General features: G+C 37.7%; 1 protein-coding gene and 1 non-coding gene across 2 annotated transcripts; one reads left to right on the top strand and one right to left on the bottom strand.

Annotated features, from left to right (window-relative positions):
- Nucleotides 1–3,522: 3,522 nt before the first annotated feature.
- LOC122038215 (amino acid transporter AVT1H-like) lies at nt 3,523–4,809 on the bottom strand. Its single transcript, XM_042597860.1, has 5 exons — nt 4,683–4,809; nt 4,022–4,600; nt 3,811–3,926; nt 3,634–3,679; nt 3,523–3,569 (listed from the first exon to the last, which is right to left on the bottom strand). The coding sequence occupies exons 1-5, from the start codon at nt 4,807–4,809 to the stop codon at nt 3,523–3,525; spliced, it is 915 nt and encodes a 304-aa protein (XP_042453794.1).
- Nucleotides 4,810–6,287: 1,478 nt separating this feature from the next.
- LOC121993636 lies at nt 6,288–6,393 on the top strand. Its single transcript, XR_006115345.1, has one exon. It is a non-coding gene; the product is annotated as a small nucleolar RNA R71 (small nucleolar RNA).
- The last annotated feature ends 11,487 nt before the right edge of the window (nt 6,394–17,880 follow it).

Here is a 17,880-nt window from a genome sequence, read left to right as displayed (position 1 = left end):
TCTTCACAATCCTCATCTGAAGAGTCTTCATCTTTATACAAATTCAAAAATCTGCACTCAACCTTACCAGTGTCAAAGAATTTTTTAAAGTCATAGTTCTCATTGACCCCACTACAACAAAAACTGCAAATGACAACGGATATTATCCATTGTCGTAGGGTTAAAAAACCGTTGTAACTGAGGGTGTTGTAGAATGTATTGCCCTATGACAACGGTTTTGAATCTGTTGTCTTTGTAGACATTTGACAACAGGTTTTATCCTTTGTTGTTTATATGCTCAAAATTTGTTTACGAAGGATACGACAACGTTTTAAAATCGTTGTGGTAGATAATTTCAACAACAGAAATAAACTGTTGTGGTAGACTCTTTTTACAACAGATTAATTTAAAAACCATTGTGGTAGATAATTTTAATATGTTTTACAATAGATAAAACTGTTGTCTTTTATCACTTTTTATAAAAAAAAAAACCGTTGTGGTTATGTACTTTTTACAATATTTTTAACCGTTGTCTTTAATGTTCATGTTGTAACATGATAATAACAAACAACCAATCTTTATTTAATATAAACAAACCACCAATATAAAACTAAATATTTACTACATTCAATCCATGAAAATGTTATCTTCAAATTTCAAAAATTAACTACACACATCAAAATGAGAAAATAATAGCTGTGTAATCGAAATCCAAAATATGCCAGCTAAAATCCTCTTCCCAATAGAATCTTTAAAGCCTTTTCCAGCAACTTACTGGCTACATCTTCACGTGACCGAGTATACAAATTTCCCTTGGCAATCAAATCTGCAGAATTAAGCTGTAGGAGCTGATAAAAATAAACAAATTAGAAAGACATTATTAGATAAAATATACATGTAAGCGAATAAGAATTATCTTAACCTACTGAAACACATACGGATTGATGATACAATTAAGCTTTGCACTACTGTTGTCTTATTTATGCAGCATGTTATTGGAAATTAGCAACTGGTATTGAAGGAAATGAAATTGCATAACATCCACAGTTATTTGGCAATTTGCAACGATCTCAATCATATAAATCATTTGGTTCTTCATTGAGTTCAATTTATCCCAGTAGCATATTCAAATCAAAGCATGATACTTTAAGGTTGGCAATGCCATAAAACTTATCCAACAAACACTGAAAGGTCAAATGCAAAGTGCTAACATAACAAATTCTAACACTGAGCAGAACTAATAAGATATTTTCACCCAGAACGCTAGTTATGCACTATATATCAAATAAAAAGATAGAAGAGAACTCTTGTGTAATGGGGAAAAAAAATTCAGTTGCCCAAGTAGAAAACAATTGGATAACATGTAACAATTAATGGAGCAAGCCAATGAAGCATCGGAGAGAATAGAAGAGTTATTCATGAAGTGCTTTGGAAAGTTACAAGGATTCCAACGGTTGGAACCTCACCAGACAAGAAATTTGTTGATAAATTCCTACAGTTGTTAAAAAAATCATAGTCAAACAGTTAACTCTGCAACAACAAGGAAAGTCACTGAATAATACACTGCAATAGAAAGTCACTGCTTAGGGAGATGATGCCACTGAGCTACATATAAGGAAAGTCACTGCAATGGAAATAGGAATTGGTAAGGAAGCTTCCAAAACCTAAAATACTAATACAGATAAAAGAAAATACATCCATGAATAATACATCCATGTTAAAAAATACATCCATGAACAGGAATAAAAAAAATTGGAACAAGAATAATATAATTCAGGCATGGTTGTTAATCACAATTTGTCTCACAAATTTCTGATGCTCCAGCCCAAAATGGTCCAAACAAATATGGATACAAAGTAGGAACTAAATTGAGTAGAGATCTCATGATCACTATGATCCAACCCTATGCTCATTCACCAATCATACTTAAGATCTAAGTCTTGAAAGCCTTCACTTAATCAAATATATAATTACAGTATTGCTAACTTCAGAGTAAATCATTTCGTACCATGTCACCTAAGAAATTTTTTTATATATGATAACCAATTTTAACTTCAGAGTATAAGAAGCGTTACTAACTTTTGTAATCATCATCCATCTTAGAGGAGTACCATATAAAAAATGCAACCCCTACTAGTTATAATGCATTGTTCATATATCTCCAACATGAATAATATTAGTCATCCTTAGCCATAAATTTTGGCTAACAAAACTAGATATTGAAAGATAATCCATATGATAAAATCAAAAATACCAAATATAATTTTCCAATAAATATTTTGTTAAGCATTGGGATCTTAAGATCATATGACTCCACAATATTTCTAGATAGGATCTTAATCCAAAACAAACAAATATGCCAAGAGATACAACTTACAGTGTCATATTAGATATAAATTTTTTGCAATGATACTAGATTACCTATCAAGTGTGCCACTTATGACAAATGTCTGACCAGCTAAATATTAAGGAGCACTTTCTGGAACTTCCTACTCAACTAGAGAAACAAGACTAAAGCATGGAAACTAGATAGATTTATTAAAGTAAATAATATCATTATTTACCAATTACCTTCTCTCCTTTGTGTGGAGGATCATTCCTCTCTCCAAAATTCATAATCCTTTTGCTCATTGCAAATATCAAGAATAGCAAACCAGATATTATGGTATGGAATCATGATCCTTTTGCTCATTGCAAGATACCCTTTTATTAATCCTAGGGGAATTCATCAATTGTCGATTACTACCTAAAAATAATTAATTTATCTTTAAACTAATCCTCATAAATATGATGGCAAAAAGTACCTGTCATCGAGAGAACCATTACACTGAATTGGAGTAGATGGTGGATGTCTTCCAGGAAGAGAATAAGTAATATTTTGTGAGCAAACAATTGAAGATATGTTGTTAGACCGTTAGTTCTCTTGATATCTGCAATCTTTCATAAACAAAAGAGAACACTCTCAGTGATAACCAATCTGCACTTGTCACTAGATGCTTGAAGATCTAAAAGTGAAAAACTATGGAAAATTGACAAATATTAATCAAAGGACTACATAATGGAGAGAAAGAATAGCAACATCTAATAGTTATCACAGATTTACTGATTTAGGATTCAAGAGAAATAAGTAAAACGAAGATTTTTTTAGCAATATTCATCAAAAGAAACTTTTTTCCCCTCATTTCTGAAACAAGATCAACATTTAGTAAAGAAAAATCTGAATTACCTCAACACCGTACTTTATGGCGACGCCTGCAAGTGTGTCCAATTTGGATACATGATGCTCGATGTACTTCAACGCACAAGGAGACGAGGGAGGAGCAAAGGTATCATATTTTCTCTCATGGGAAAGAGATCCCATCGCTATAGGGTGAATGCGACAAAAAAAGATGGGGGAGAAAACCTAGAATGACATCAGTTTCTTCGATCGGCGACGCAAGCAGGTGGAAGAAGGTGAACAAATCAAAATAAAAGAAGGAATTGGTAACACAAACAAATTGAGAAACGGAAAGTAACCTAGATCAGTAGATCTGGAACTCCAGATCACGTCCTGGCCTCCGTCGTGCACGCTCCCATGATCCGGACCCTCGCTATCGCAAAGAATTCACAACCATATGCAAAGCGTGAAAAAAGAAATATAGATTAACTTAATACCTGTAATACGAACAAGTGTTTCTCTCCCAGACAAATCTGTAACATGCTGCAAGCCCAAATAGGTGAGAAAAATCAAAGCTTTAATTCCCCTTCTAAACCAACATATCAGAAAATGAACTTATTTGACTCACAATGAAAGTATCATTAAAAGAAGCAAAGATGTGGGCAACACCGAACACTTGCTCCCCCTCCCATAGAGTTGGCCCAAGAGTCACATTCTCCTCCTTGGGCTCCCATGAAAGCTAGTGCGGTGTAGAGCAAGGTAACAATGGCGAAGCTTGCAATGGACACCTGCATCATCATATTACATAGACGATTGAATTAGTTTTTAGCAAATTAATTCAAGCATTTCCTCGATTGGATGAAAAAAGAATTTCTATATATATCTTGGTGAATTTGGAAGGGTCTTTCATGGCGGTGTAGATATTGGGGAACACAATGTGGCCAGCGAAGCTGAACATGTACAAGCCTGAGATCCTCGGGAGCATCTCCACCCTCAGCGCCGGAATCTCATGACTCCCTTCCACGCCGCCGAATGCCGCAACCCACGCAACCGTCGCAAACATAAACAGAGACATGAGGATCCCTCCCAAGGAGAGGAACGAGATCGACGACATGTCCCGCAACCACAGCGTCGGAAGCGCTACCAGCAGCGCCACCAGCACCGCCGTCGCCATCAGAAGCTGCGCAGTCGACAGGTGGAGCCACGGCGCGTGCGCGTGCAAGCCGGCGAGCACCAACGGCAGGTTGTCGCTGAGCGAGATGGTGTAGGACACGAGCGCGAAGAAGATCTCCAGGTAGATGAAGGCAGAGGCTATGATCCTACCTTTGGATCCGAACGCTTGCTCGCCGATGTCTTGGTAACTCTTGGAGCCACCACCATCGTCGTCGAGGCACCTGCCGATGATGTGCGCCGAGCTCCATCCTCCATTCTCCAATGTGTAGGGAGCCGACAACTGCCCCAGCCCTGAACCGATCGACAAATCAGTTACGGAAGCCGATTAAACATTAATGGTAATCAACGGAAAATCGAGGATCCATGTGTGTACCTATAAGCATGCCGACCATGTTGATGACAGAATGCGTGAACGAGCTGGTGGCCTTGGCATTTGCCTCACTCGCATAGGCACAGACTTTGATCTCCTCCACACAAATCACACAGTTCGCAGCCTTCATGGCCTGATTCCGACGAAGTTTCACCGAGAAATGAACGCTTGTTTAGCTTGGATCGATGTTGTCGGAGGACTTGGCGGTGGCGCTACTGGAATTTATAAGGTCGACTTTGAATGCAATGGCTAATAACTTGGTGGTGGACTAAAAGGGAAATTATTCGAGGTCGCAACACCATATTCTGTACAAACTAATGAATAACTCACCATGGTGGTAGTGAGACGAGAGAATAGTAACAACGAAGAGGAAGACGGCGACGGCGAGAGGCGGATCGAGCTTCGGCTTCGACAGGTCGAAGGGAGGATCCCATGGCTTGGGGTCGTGCTTCGGAAGGCTGTCGCAATGGCAGAGGAGGAAGTCGACTAGGGTTTTGAGGCACTTACAAATCTCGCGCAAGTGCTCCATTTGGTGTCATGGCGTGAAGAGATAGTCGAGGAGAGGAAAGAAAAATGACTTAGGGTTCGGGAACGCTAAGGGGAAAACACGGCGTGAAAAGATTTTTGCAGAGAGGGAAAGAAAAACTGCGAGGGAAAATGACGAAACGAATAAAGCCAAAGACAACGGTTTTATTAAAGCTGTTGTCGTAGCCCCTAAAAAAAGCGCTTAAAGACAACGGTTTTAGAAAACCGTTGTAAAATATGTTGTTGATTCAAAAAGAAATCGCTCAATGACAACAGATTTCCCAAAACCATTGTCTTTTATATTTAATGGGGAGTTCAAAGACAACGGTTTTGGCAAAAACCGTTGTCTTTGAGCAAATATGCAACGCTTTCTCTTAAAACCATTGTCGTAGGGGTGTTGTCTTTTAACATTTTTGTTGTAGTGCCCCCACTAACCTTTGTGGAAAAGGAACCCTTAGTGAAGGTCTTGGGAAAGGTACTTCTAATTTCCCATATTCCCTTTTAGCATGTGGAGGAGATTCAACTTTCTTATCTAGTGTTGGTATGATCAATCGTTGAGGGAAAGGTACTTGTGGAATTTGTGAACCTCCTGGAATAATGGAATTGAGTTCATGTGGTCTTCTATTGTTCTTCTCCTCAATTCTAAACATGTCCTTCTTCAGAAGTTCTTCATGATTTTTTTCAATTCTCAACCCAACATCATCACACATTTCACTAGATCTTGTCTGCGAAGGAGGGGGTTCTTCTTTAAACCAATTTGAAACAATACTTTCAATCTTTGCCCCTAAATGTTTGAAGTCCCTGTTCTGTGACTTGTGATTTTCATAACTCATAGATGGTTGAGTTACAATTTGTTTGACAGGCTCTATAGCATTTATGGCTTGCACTCCTTGAATGTTTGAGGGAAATTTCATCCAACTTATGTTTGACCATTCATGGAGGTTCAATGTCACTTGATCAATTAACATATATGCTTCATCTACACTTTTGTCCATAAAAGAACCTCCAGTTGATGAATCCAATAAACTCTTGTCTGAGAAAGAAATTCCCCCAGAGAATATGTGCAGAATCAACCATTTTTCAAAACCATGATGAGGGCACTGTCTTTAAAGACTATTGAATCTATCCCATGCTTCAAACAATGATTCTCCATATGCCTGAGCAAAATTTGTTATGCAATTCCTCATATACACTATTCTGCTTGGAGGGAAAAAATGATTCAGAAATTACTTCTCCAATTGCTCCCAACTTGTGATACTTTGAGGATGTAGAAAATATAACCAAGTCCTTGTTTTATCCTTGATACTGAAAGGAAATGTCATCAATCGAACTGCATCTGCTGACACTCCTTCACATTTCACCATATCACAAATCTCTAAAAATGTTTCAAGATGCAGATAAGGACTTTTTGATACTTCTTCTCCAAATTTGTGACCTTGTATCATAAAAATTAACTCTGGGTCTAGTTGGAAACTTTCTGCTTCAATTTGAGGTTGCACAATGGGAGATAAAAATCTTGCAGAAAAGGGTGTAGAAAAATTTCTCATGGGCCTGCTTGACATGTTAGTGCTCATGGATATTCAAGAAAAAATTATAAAATGAAGAATCAAAGACAAGAAATAAAATGCAATATGAAAAGCAAGAAAGAAAATGCAGAATTTAAATTGCAATAAAGAAAGTGCATAATGAAAACAAGAAAGAAAAGATAAAAGGAAAAAAGAAAAATGTCTAGAATAATTCATATGCTAAAGATTGCAAGATATGTTTACAAAAGAAAAGAAGAAAGAAACTAGATCAAAAGAGAAAACATAGAAAAGTTAGATTAGAGTGCTAGAAATCAAGAATGCAAAGTTAGAATAAGAATTAGAATTGCAACAAAAAGAATTTTCAAGAATTAGAAAGATATGCAAATGATGAAAATAGAATTCTTAAGATTTGTTTCAATTATGCTAATGAAAAGAAAATAAAAGTTATGTTTAGTCTAACTCAATTGATAATCCCTAATGTTATAGCGCAGTCCCCGGCAACGGCGCCAAAAACTTGTTGACCTCCGCAAGTGTACGGATATGTCGTAAGTAATAATAAAAGATATCGAATCCACAGGAACTGGAATAAGCACTAAAGATGTCTCAAAGCGAGTTAGCTAAACAACCAATCAATTGATTTACAAAGTCTACGTGTAACTATGAAAGGTAAACAAAGAAATAAAAGAATAAGAAACAAGAATAAGGGCAATGATAAAGGTATGTTTTAAGAGTTTTGATTTCTTTGTAATGTTATTCAATGTAATGATCTACCAAATCTTATTTCTCAATTGTCCATCATTTGTAGAATGTTGCCGGTTCCCTCTTGCAATAGACATCCGGCCTATGACTGAAATATATCTAAATGCGATCAATTAGGAGTGAACCCTATGTTGTCCTTACACGGGCTTGCCTGTCACGTGCATCCCTCAAAAAATCAACATAGAAATCACTACTTCTCAACCTTATTAGATATAAAGATTAATGCATACAATCTATCCTACCCTCTTGAATTTCCCTTCAAGATTACCCCTCAAACGTCCTTACACGGGCATGTTCCTGTCATGAACGTCCCTCGAAAAATCGAATGAGGAATTACCTCTACAAGATCCACAAGATATTTAAACATTCAATCAAGCATGGTAATTAAGCCCTAATCACAACAATCCACACAAGAAATAATAGATACAAACAGGGCAAAATCATAGAAATAGAAATGTTGGCAAATCCACAAGAGTTGACATCAAATCTCCATTACAAATACTCCCTCCATCCTAGAACAAGACATCTAGTCCATGGAACAAGAAAAGAATCCAAAAGAAGAAGAAAAAATAAACATCTTGATCCCCAAATCTAAGAAAGAAAGGGAAGAAAAGCTTATCTACGATGAAGAACTGTCTTCGGATCCAATTCTCACTCCCCGGAGTCGAAACGTTGAAGATCCGCCCTTAGAATCGTCGGAAATCCCTCCAAGAAGGTGGAGGAACACCCAAATCATGAATTCCCCCCAAAAGGGAGAAGATTCCCCTTCAAATCTTAAAGAAACCTTTATATATAGGTGAGGTTCGGGCGCCACATGACCCCAAGGCATGGTCGTGTGAGGTTCACACGGCCAGAGCCATTCACTTCTCTGCCAACCTTACACGGTCGTGTGTGGTATACGGCCATGGCTTGCTTCTGCCAATGCTCCCCTTGCATGGCCATGTAGATCTACACGGCCTGCACTGGCTCCGCCTCTGGAAACCTGGCACGATCGTGTCGTGTACACGGCCACGCCCTCTTGCTCACTGGAAATCCTGTACGACCATGTGATGTACACGGCCAGGGCCTTCCAGGTCTTTGGAAATCTCACATGGTCGTGTGGTGTACACGGCCAGGGCTCCATCTGGCTTCAAATCTTTACACAACCGTGTGAGGTTCACACGGCCATAGCAACTTCCATCTCTGTTGCATCCACACGGCCAAGGAACTCCACATGACCAGAGAAACCCCCCATGGCAGGGTCGTGTGAGGTACAAGAATGGTGCTTTCCTCCTTTGCTTCGCTTGCAGATTTGGCCTTAAACACGAAACCTTCACCAATTTCTACTCCTGTGTAGAGAAAATGCACAAAAGCAGATCTCCGAACAAAAAGAGTAAATATGCTAAAAGAAAAGCTGGAAGTATAAAAATACATAGACAAAACATGTGCAAAATATGTGAATATGCGTCAAAACATGCTAAACAAGTGTATACAATCTGCGCACATCATATGGTTCGATATTATTTCCCTCAAGTTGAAAACCAAATAAAACCTATGACATTTTTATATTCTATGTACACTTGATTTATAACTTGAAATATGAAAGAAACTAGTGATAGAAAAAAGCACAGAAAATCCCTACCATTGGTTAATCCTTCCGCTCCTACCTATATTATTCCTAAAAGCAGTAAAGTGTTGGTTAATGCTAGGAAAACGTACCAGTTCCATTGTACAAAAATTTTTGTACAAGTGTCGAACATTTCCTTAAATAACCTATTATGTTCTTTAGAAATTAAATCAGGAATCGCAGACGGAACTTAACATCATTGATTCCAAATTTAACTTATCTGTTCTTAATCGTTTAGATTTGAATAGCAAGCGGAACTTAACACTATTGATTCAAATCTACCTAAATTATTAATTCCATAAATATTAATTTCCAAAATTGACTTCCAGGACTGCATGGCGAGGCACATGGCCTTCTTGGATATGGGAGCAACCACCACCGCCTAGGCAAAACCTTTTAAGGAAAGCTAATATTTATTTCCTTAAATAACTTTAGGTTAACCAAAAAGAACAATCGAATCACAAATTCGAAAAAGAAGAAAACACAAAATCGAAAAATAAATTCGATAAACTAGATCTAATTGCCTCTTGTATTTAGAATTCATACAAAGAAAAATAACTAGTATGAAGCGGAAGAAAAATACTAGTTATACCTTCTCTTTGTAAGCTAATGACCTCAAGATCTTCTGCCGACTTGGACGTCGTGTGGGCGACGATCCTCCAAGATGAACACCACCCAAAAGCTTCCTCCTTCCTCTTCTAAAATCCGGCCACCACCACCACCAAGGAGAAGAGAGCAAAGGGAGAGGAAGAAGGGAGAGGGTCGGCCACCAAGAGAAGACCCAAGCAAAAGAATAAGAGTTGTGTCTCATGAAGCCCCCTCACCCCTTCTTTTATATTACTTGCCCAAGGTAAATAAGGAAAAACCTTTTACAAAAAATAAAATCATCCAAGAGTTTTTTCTTTTCCCTTTTTATTTTTCCTTTTCTTTCCTCTTGATTGAATCAATCACCAATCAATGGTTATGATCAATCCTATTTGGTTTAGGATTGAATTTAGTTTAATCCTATTGGCTGGCCCTTGCTTGGGCACCAAGCAAGGTGCCCGACCACAATTGAAAGGAAAGGAAAAATAATTTTTAAAAGTTTTACAAGAAGAAATCCTCTTATAAAATTTACAAGCTCTCTTTCCTAAAGTATGAGTTAAAAAAGGAAAGTTTTTAAAAATTAAAATCATGTTTTAAAATTTAAAAACTCTCTTATAAAATTTCCATTTTTAACATGGTGATAGAAAATTAAATTTTAAAACTTCTTTTCCTTTTTTTTTCTTAAACCATAAGGATGGTTAAAAAAGGAAAGTTTTAAAATCTTTTAAACTCTCTATTTAAACATGTGGCCTAATTCAAATAAGAAAAGTTTTAAAAATTAAAATCTCTCTTTTAAAACTTATAGTTTTCTACAAAGAGAAGATTTTAAAAAATTCAAAACAACCCTCCCTTTTTGAATTATTATGGCCGGCCCCTACAAGTTTGGTCACCAAGCTATAGGGCCGGCCCCTTTCAAGAGGATGTGGACGGCCATTGCTTGGTCACCGAGCAATGGTCCGGCCCCCTTCTTGGATGGACTTGAGGCTATAATGAGGCTACGACAGGGACCTAGAGGAGAAATTGGTTTTGGCCTTCCGATGAGTTTGAGTATCCCGTGTTCGCCCTGAACACACAACTCAAGTTCATCGATAATAACTCATTCCACTAGAGAGTTATTACCGCACTACCGCACCAATCCCAAATTACATTATGGGCTCCTTCTTATCATGAGTGTGTTAGTCTCCCTGTGTTTAAGATTACGAATGTCCACTAATTAAGTAAGTTACTGACAACTCACTTAATTAATATCTAGCTCCAAGAGTAGTACCACTCAACTTTATTGTCATGTCGGACTAGGTCCACCTGCAGGGTTTAACATGACAATCCTTATGAGCTCCTCTTGGGGACATTCTCAACCTAGATAACTAGGACACATATTCCTTTTATAATCAACAACACACACTATAAGTAATATCATTTCCCAACTTATCGGGCATATTGATTTATCGAGCTAAACCTCACCCTTTGATAAATCAAAGAAATAAATATTAAATATATGTGTTTGTTATTATATTAGGATTAAGAGCACACACTTGCATAATAACTAAGGTTTAGTTCTTTTACTAAGTCAGTACAAAAGAACATACCTAAATGATCCTACTCAATACACTTAAAGTGTATTAGTGTAATTTATTAGTCAAGATAAACTAATACTTAATTACACTACGACTATACTGATAGTTTGTTCCTTTCTATCTTAGTCGCGAGCAACTGTTTATAATTTATAGAGAACCGACAACATGATCTTCTGAGTGTGACACCACACTCCATGTTGTCTACTATATAAATTAATTGAACAATTACATTTAATAAATGTAGATATTGACCAATGTGATTCTTTTATTTTAACAAATAAATGTTTACAAAAGCTAGGCTTTTAGTATACACTCCAACAATCTCCCACTTATACTAAAAGACTAAGCTGCCACATCTGGTGCCTTACATCTGATTCCTATCCCCTCCACATGTCGATCAAAAAATTTCACCGGAAGGGCCTTTGTGAAAGGATCTGCTAGGTTATCTTCTGATGCAATCTTGGCGACGACAACTTCTCCTCGCTTGACGATGTCTCGTATCAGGTGGTACTTGTGCTCAATATGTTTACTTGCCTTTTGAGCTCGTGGTTCCTTCGAGTTTGCAACTGCATCGCTATTATCACAATAAATTGTGATGATCTTGGGCAAACCAGGAATCACATCTAAGTCCATTAGAAAGTTCCTGAGCCATACAGCTTCTTTTGCTTCCTTAGAGGCTGCCACATACTCAGCTTCCATGGTTGAGTCCGAGACGCATTTCTGTTTAACACTCTTCCATGCAATAGCTCCACCTCCTAGAGTAAACACATAGCCTGATGTTGACTTACTATTGTCCCTTTCTGATTGAAAGTCCGAATCCGTGTAACCCACAGGGAGCAACTCGTCTGCTTGGTAAACTAGCATATAATCTCTAGTCCTTCTCAGATACTTCAATATATGCTTTACCGCAGTCCAATGTCCTTGTCCAGGGTTACTCTGATATCTGCTGACCATGCCCACGGCAAAACAAATATCAGGTCTCGTACACAACATTGCATACATAAGGCTTCCTACAGCCGAAGCATAAGGAATTGCCTTCATGTCCTCAATATCCTTTGATGCCTTTGGGGACATCTCTTTGGATAAGGCTACTCCATGCCTAAAAGGTAAGAAACCTTTCTTGGAGTTTTGCATGCTAAAACAAGCAAGGATTGTATCTATATATAAAGCTTGGGATAGGCACAACATTCTTTTCTTGCGATCCCTTATAACTTTGATCCCAAGAATGTGTGCACATTCTCCTAAGTCCTTCATATCAAATTGTTTGGACAACCATACCCTTACATCTGATAATACCTTGACATTGTTGCCAATTAACAAAATATCATCTGCATATAGTACAAGAAATATCACCATGTTTCCGTTACACTTCTTGTATACACAAGACTCATCCGAACTCTGAATAAATCCATATGACTGGATTACTTCGTTAAACCGGATGTTCCAAGATCTTGAAGCTTGCTTCAATCCGTAAATGGACCGATTAAGCTTGCACACTAGATGCTCTTTGCCTTTTTCAATGAACCCTTCTGGTTGCTTCATATGGATGTTTTCTTCAAGACTTCCGTTAAGGAAAGCTGTCTTGACATCCATTTGCCAAATCTCATAATCCATATGAGCAGCAATGGATAAGAGTATCCGGATAGACTTAAGCATGGATACCGACGAAAAAGTCTCCTCATAGTCGATTCCCTCTTTCTGAGTATACCCTTTCGCAACAAGCCTTGCTTTGAAGGTTTCTACCTTCCCATCTGTCCCTCTTTTCCTTTTGTAGATCCACTTGCATCCAATGGCTTGTACACCATCAGGTGGTTCTACAAGCTCCCAAACCTTATTAGAGTACATAGACTCTATTTCAGAATTTATTGCCTTTTGCCAAGATACTGCATCTATATCTTGGAGTGCTTCATCATATGTCCGGGGATCAAGTTCATGTTTACCCGGGATTAAGTCCGAAGACTCTCCCAAAAACATGTATCTCTCAGGTTGTCTTACAACCCTCCCACTACGACGAGGCACCGTCTGTGGTTGTGTATCATGTGCAACACGTGTTGTAGTCTCTTGTGGTACTTCATCTTGTACTGTTGGTACTGAAGTAGACGTGCCCTCTCTAATTTCTTTTAGAACTATTTCACTCATGGTCTTATGGTTCATTACATAATCTTCTTCTAAAAAATGAGCTTTGGTGCTAACAATGGTCTTCTGATTTTTAGGATTATAAAACAAACCACCTTTCGTTCCCTTAGGATATCCAACAAACAGACAAACTTCTGTACGTGATTCCAACTTGTCAGTATCTCCCTTCAGCACATGTGCTGGAATATCCGGATATGATTCAGACTAGGCTTACGCCCATTCCATAATTCCATGGGAGTAGAAGGAACTGTTTTAGAAGGTATCATATTCAGAATGTACATTGTTGTTTCTAAAGCAAATCCCCAAAACGAATTCGATAATTCTGAATAACTCATTATTGATCTAACCATTTCCGTAAGAGTCCTATTCCTTCGTTCTGCCACACCATTCTGTTGTGGTGTACCAGGTGCAGACAATTAGGATTGAATCGCAACTTCTGATAAGTAATTCCTAAACTCTCCAAAGAGGTATTCGCCACCACGGTCAGACCGTAGTGTCTTGATACTTTTACCAAGATGTTTCTCCACATCAGCCCTATATTCTTTGAATTTGTCAAAGCATTCAGACTTGCGGCGCATCAGGTAAATGTATCCGTATCTTGAATAATCATCTATAAAGGAGACGAAGTATTCATAACCACCTCTTGTCTGGATAGACATAGGACCACATAAATCAGAATGGACAAATTCTAACGCATCTTTTGCTCTATACCCCTTGGCCTTGAAAGGTCTCTTGGTCATTTTACCTTCCAAGCAGGATTCACATGTTGGAAAATTTTCCAACTCTAATGAACCCAATAGTCCATCGGCTACAAGCCTTTGAATCCTACTTAAGTTAATATGTCCAAGCCTTAGATGCCAAAGATATGTTTGGTTCATTTCTGAAGGTTCTTTTCTCTTATTTGAGTTAGAAGATGTGTTATTAATTTCCATATTTTGCTTTGAGGGAGAAATTGGATTTAAAGTGTATAAATTATCAACCAATGCACTAGAATAGATAATCACCTTATTTCTCTTTATAACGACATTGTTACTAAAGAAAGCTGAATATCCATCCATATACAGTTTAGAAACTGAAATTAAATTCTTTCTAAAACTGGGTACATAAAGACAATTTCTTAAAATAAATTTCTATTCCTATCAAAAGATAAGTAGACGTCTCCCACTGCAACAGCCGTCACCTTAGTAGCATTGCCCATGTAGACAGTTATCTCTCCATCAAATAGTCGTCGGGTTTTCTGGAACCCTGCAAAGAATTGCAGACATGATCAGTGGCTCCCGTATCTACACACCAGGTGCTGGTAGATAACACCGCTAAACATATTTCAACTACTAGAGTATGAGATATACCTTTATTGTTCTGGTTCCTACGAGGACAGTCCACTTTCCAATGTCCAGACTGCTTACAGATGAAGCACTTGCCCTTCGGCTTCTTCATTCCAGCTTTCTGTCCTGTACTCTGAGGTTTATTCACCTTCTTTGCTGAAAAGACTTGTTTCTTCTTCTTCTTGCCTTTCGACTTAGAAGTAGAACCATTTTCAGCATAGTGAATCTGAGAACTGTGACGAAATATTCCTTCTGCTACCTGTAGTTCTGTCAGAAGTTCCGCCAACGTATACTCTCTTTTGTTCATGTTATAGTTCAGGCGGAACTGCTCAAAACTTCTGGGTAGCGTTTGGAGAATTATATCGACCTGGGTTTCCCCATCCATTTCTCCTCCAAGGACTTGTATTTCATTCAGATAAGCCATCATTTTGAGGATATGATCCCTTATGGGTGTCCCCTCAGACATGGTGGCTATCATTAACTTCCTCATTGCCTCTTGCCTAGCAGTCCGACTCTGGTGCCCAAAGAGTTCTTTGAGATTGTTCATTATATCATAAGCTGTTGGTAAATCTTGATGCTGATGTTGCAATACATTTGACATTGATGCCAAAATGTAACACCGCGTCATCTCATCAGCTTTTACCCATTTCTTATGATACTCAATCTCCTCTGGGGTAGAGTCACGCTTCAGTCAGTACAAACTTATAGCTTTCAGCAGTAAGAACTATGTCCAGGTTTCTTTTCCAATCAATATAGTTGGGACCAGTAAGTTTGTTCTCTTTCAGTATAATGGCTAGTGGGTTGAAAGTCATCCTAAGAATCACAAAAGTAAACTTTGGTCAAGACTCTAAATTTAGAATAATATTGATTCCTCAAATAATACTATTTTAAATTAACCAACACCTTAAATCACCGTGAATATTGCATGCCACGTTAGTGTGGATGTATACAAATTCATCATTTGTAAGAGGAGAGTGTGACCCATTAATTTTATTATCTTGTCATCCTAACTTTATGACAAATAAAATTAATAGTTGGTTTCACTTTGGTCACACAAGACAATAGCAGTGACTCCGTTGGGGAGGATACTATTGAATGCATCTAAGTGTATACCATTACTTGATACTAAGTCCATTAAATAGGATTGTGCCCCTTCAGTTGGAGAAGATCACACGCTCCTAAATAATTTCCTTTAACCATCCATAAAAGGAAGTTTGATCTAGTGATCCGCAATAAACCCATCCGTTGTGGAGGGAGGCACTCAGAGCCAACACGCAAGCTTATTGCATCACTTACAAACCAGTAATGGAGACCATGGGATTTATTAAAATCCCTCCCCCACTTAGTTATTTAGAAATGAGGATTTTAACCTATGCTAGCATACATCACATGCATATAAACATCACAGTAAATAAAAGCAATAAATTTGGAAATTAATTTTCCAACTATTATGGCCTTTTCCATCACTGTCTTCAGTATGCTCCAACCCAAGCTGCTGCCATCTTAAGCCACCGCTATCGGGTCGAGTTGTCGCATCCTTCTTGCTTCTTATTCCGCTGCGCCTCTGGTGCTTCGAAAGTACCTCGCCTCGCTAGAATCCGATCCGCAACAAAAATAGAATTTTACATATGTCGATCCTGTATTGCACGAGGGAATGTACATGTATTCTAGATCGAACAAAAATAAAATTCTAAAAATAATACTGCTCCTGCTATATTTTCTACATACAATGATGCACACAAATAATGCCCTTGACATGTCCAAGGGTCCAATCACACACAATATCAATAAGCCATAATAGTTGGAGCCTGCAACCAAAGAGTTAGCACATCCTACTATTTTCTTGCCTAAATTATACATGATATGTGCATAACCTATTTGAATTCTAAAAATACACAGAGGCAAACCCTAGCTCTGATACCAATTGTTGGTTAATCCTAGAAAAGCGTACAAGTTCCACTGTACAAAAAATTTTATACAAGTGTAGAACCTTTTCTTAAATAACCTATTGTGTTTTTAGAAATTAAATCAGGAATCGCAGACGGAACTTAAAATCATTGATTCCAAATTTAACTTATCTGTTCTTAATGGTTTAGATTTGAATCTACCTAAATTATTAATTCCATAAATATTAATTTTCAAAATTGGCTTCCAGGACTGCATGGCGAGGCACATGGCTTCTTGGATATGGGAGCAACCACCACCGCCTAGGCAAAACCTTTTAAGGAAAGCTAATATTTATTTTCTTAAATAACTTTAGGTTAACCAAAAAGAACAATCGAATCACAAATTCGAAAAAGAAGAAAACACAAAATCGAAAAATAAATTCGATAAACTAGATCTAATTGCCTCTTGTATTTAGACTTCAGACAAAGAAAAATAACTAGTATGATGCGGAAGAAAAATACTAGTTATACCTTCTCTTTGTAAGCTAATGACCTCAAGATCTTCTGCCGTATTCCTCGCCTCGCCTTGGACGTCGTGTGGGCGACGATCCTCCAAGATGAACACCACCCAAAAGCTTCCTCCTTCCTCTTCTAAAATCCGGCCACCACCACGACCAAGGAGAAGAGAGCAAAGGGAGAGGAAGAAGGGAGAGGGTCGGCCACCAAGAGATCACCCAAGCAAAAGAATAAGAGTTGTGTCCTATGAAGCCCCCTCACCCCTTCTTTTATATTACATGCCCAAGGCAAATAAGGAAAAACATTTTACAAAAAATAAAATCATCCAAGACTTTTTTCTTTTCCCTTTTTATTTTTCCTTTTCTTTCCTCTTGATTGAATCAATCACCAATCAATGGTTATAATCAATCCTATTTGGTTTAGGATTGAATTTAGTTTAATCCTATTGGCCGGCCCTTGCTTGGGCACCAAGCAAGGTGGTCAGCCACATTTAAAAGGAAAGAAAAAATAATTTTTAAAAATTTTACAAGAAGAAATCCTCTTATAAAATTTACAAGCTCTCTTTCCTAAAGTATGAGTTAAAAAAGGAATGTTTCTAAAAATTGAAACCATGTTTTAAAATTTAAAAACTCTCTTATAAAATTTCCTTTTTTAACATGGTGATAGAAATTTTAAATTTTAAAACTTCTTTTCCTTTTTTTTTTCTTAAACCATAAGGATGGTTAAAAAAGGAAAGTTTTAAAATCTTTTAAACTCTCTATTT

The sequence above is a fragment of the Zingiber officinale genome, chromosome 1B (assembly GCF_018446385.1).
Source record: "Zingiber officinale cultivar Zhangliang chromosome 1B, Zo_v1.1, whole genome shotgun sequence".
Taxonomy (NCBI): Eukaryota; Viridiplantae; Streptophyta; class Magnoliopsida; order Zingiberales; family Zingiberaceae; genus Zingiber; species Zingiber officinale.
The sequence above is the reverse complement of the archived record's forward strand: the minus strand, read 5'-3'. Positions and strand labels throughout refer to the sequence as shown.

What these genes read in the sequence shown, in the direction of transcription:
- LOC122038215 (XM_042597860.1), bottom strand. Translation starts at nt 4,809, where the DNA reads ATGAAGGCTGCGAACTGTGTGATTTGTGTGGAGGAGATCAAAGTCTGT. An exon ending in CATGGTCGGCATGCTTATAG is followed by an intron (nt 4,601 to 4,682) that starts GTACACACATGG and finishes CGATCGGTTCAG; the next exon opens with GGCTGGGGCAGTTGTCGGCT. An exon ending in AACACTTGTTCGTATTACAG is followed by an intron (nt 3,570 to 3,633) that starts GTATTAAGTTAA and finishes TCTTTGCGATAG; the next exon opens with CGAGGGTCCGGATCATGGGA.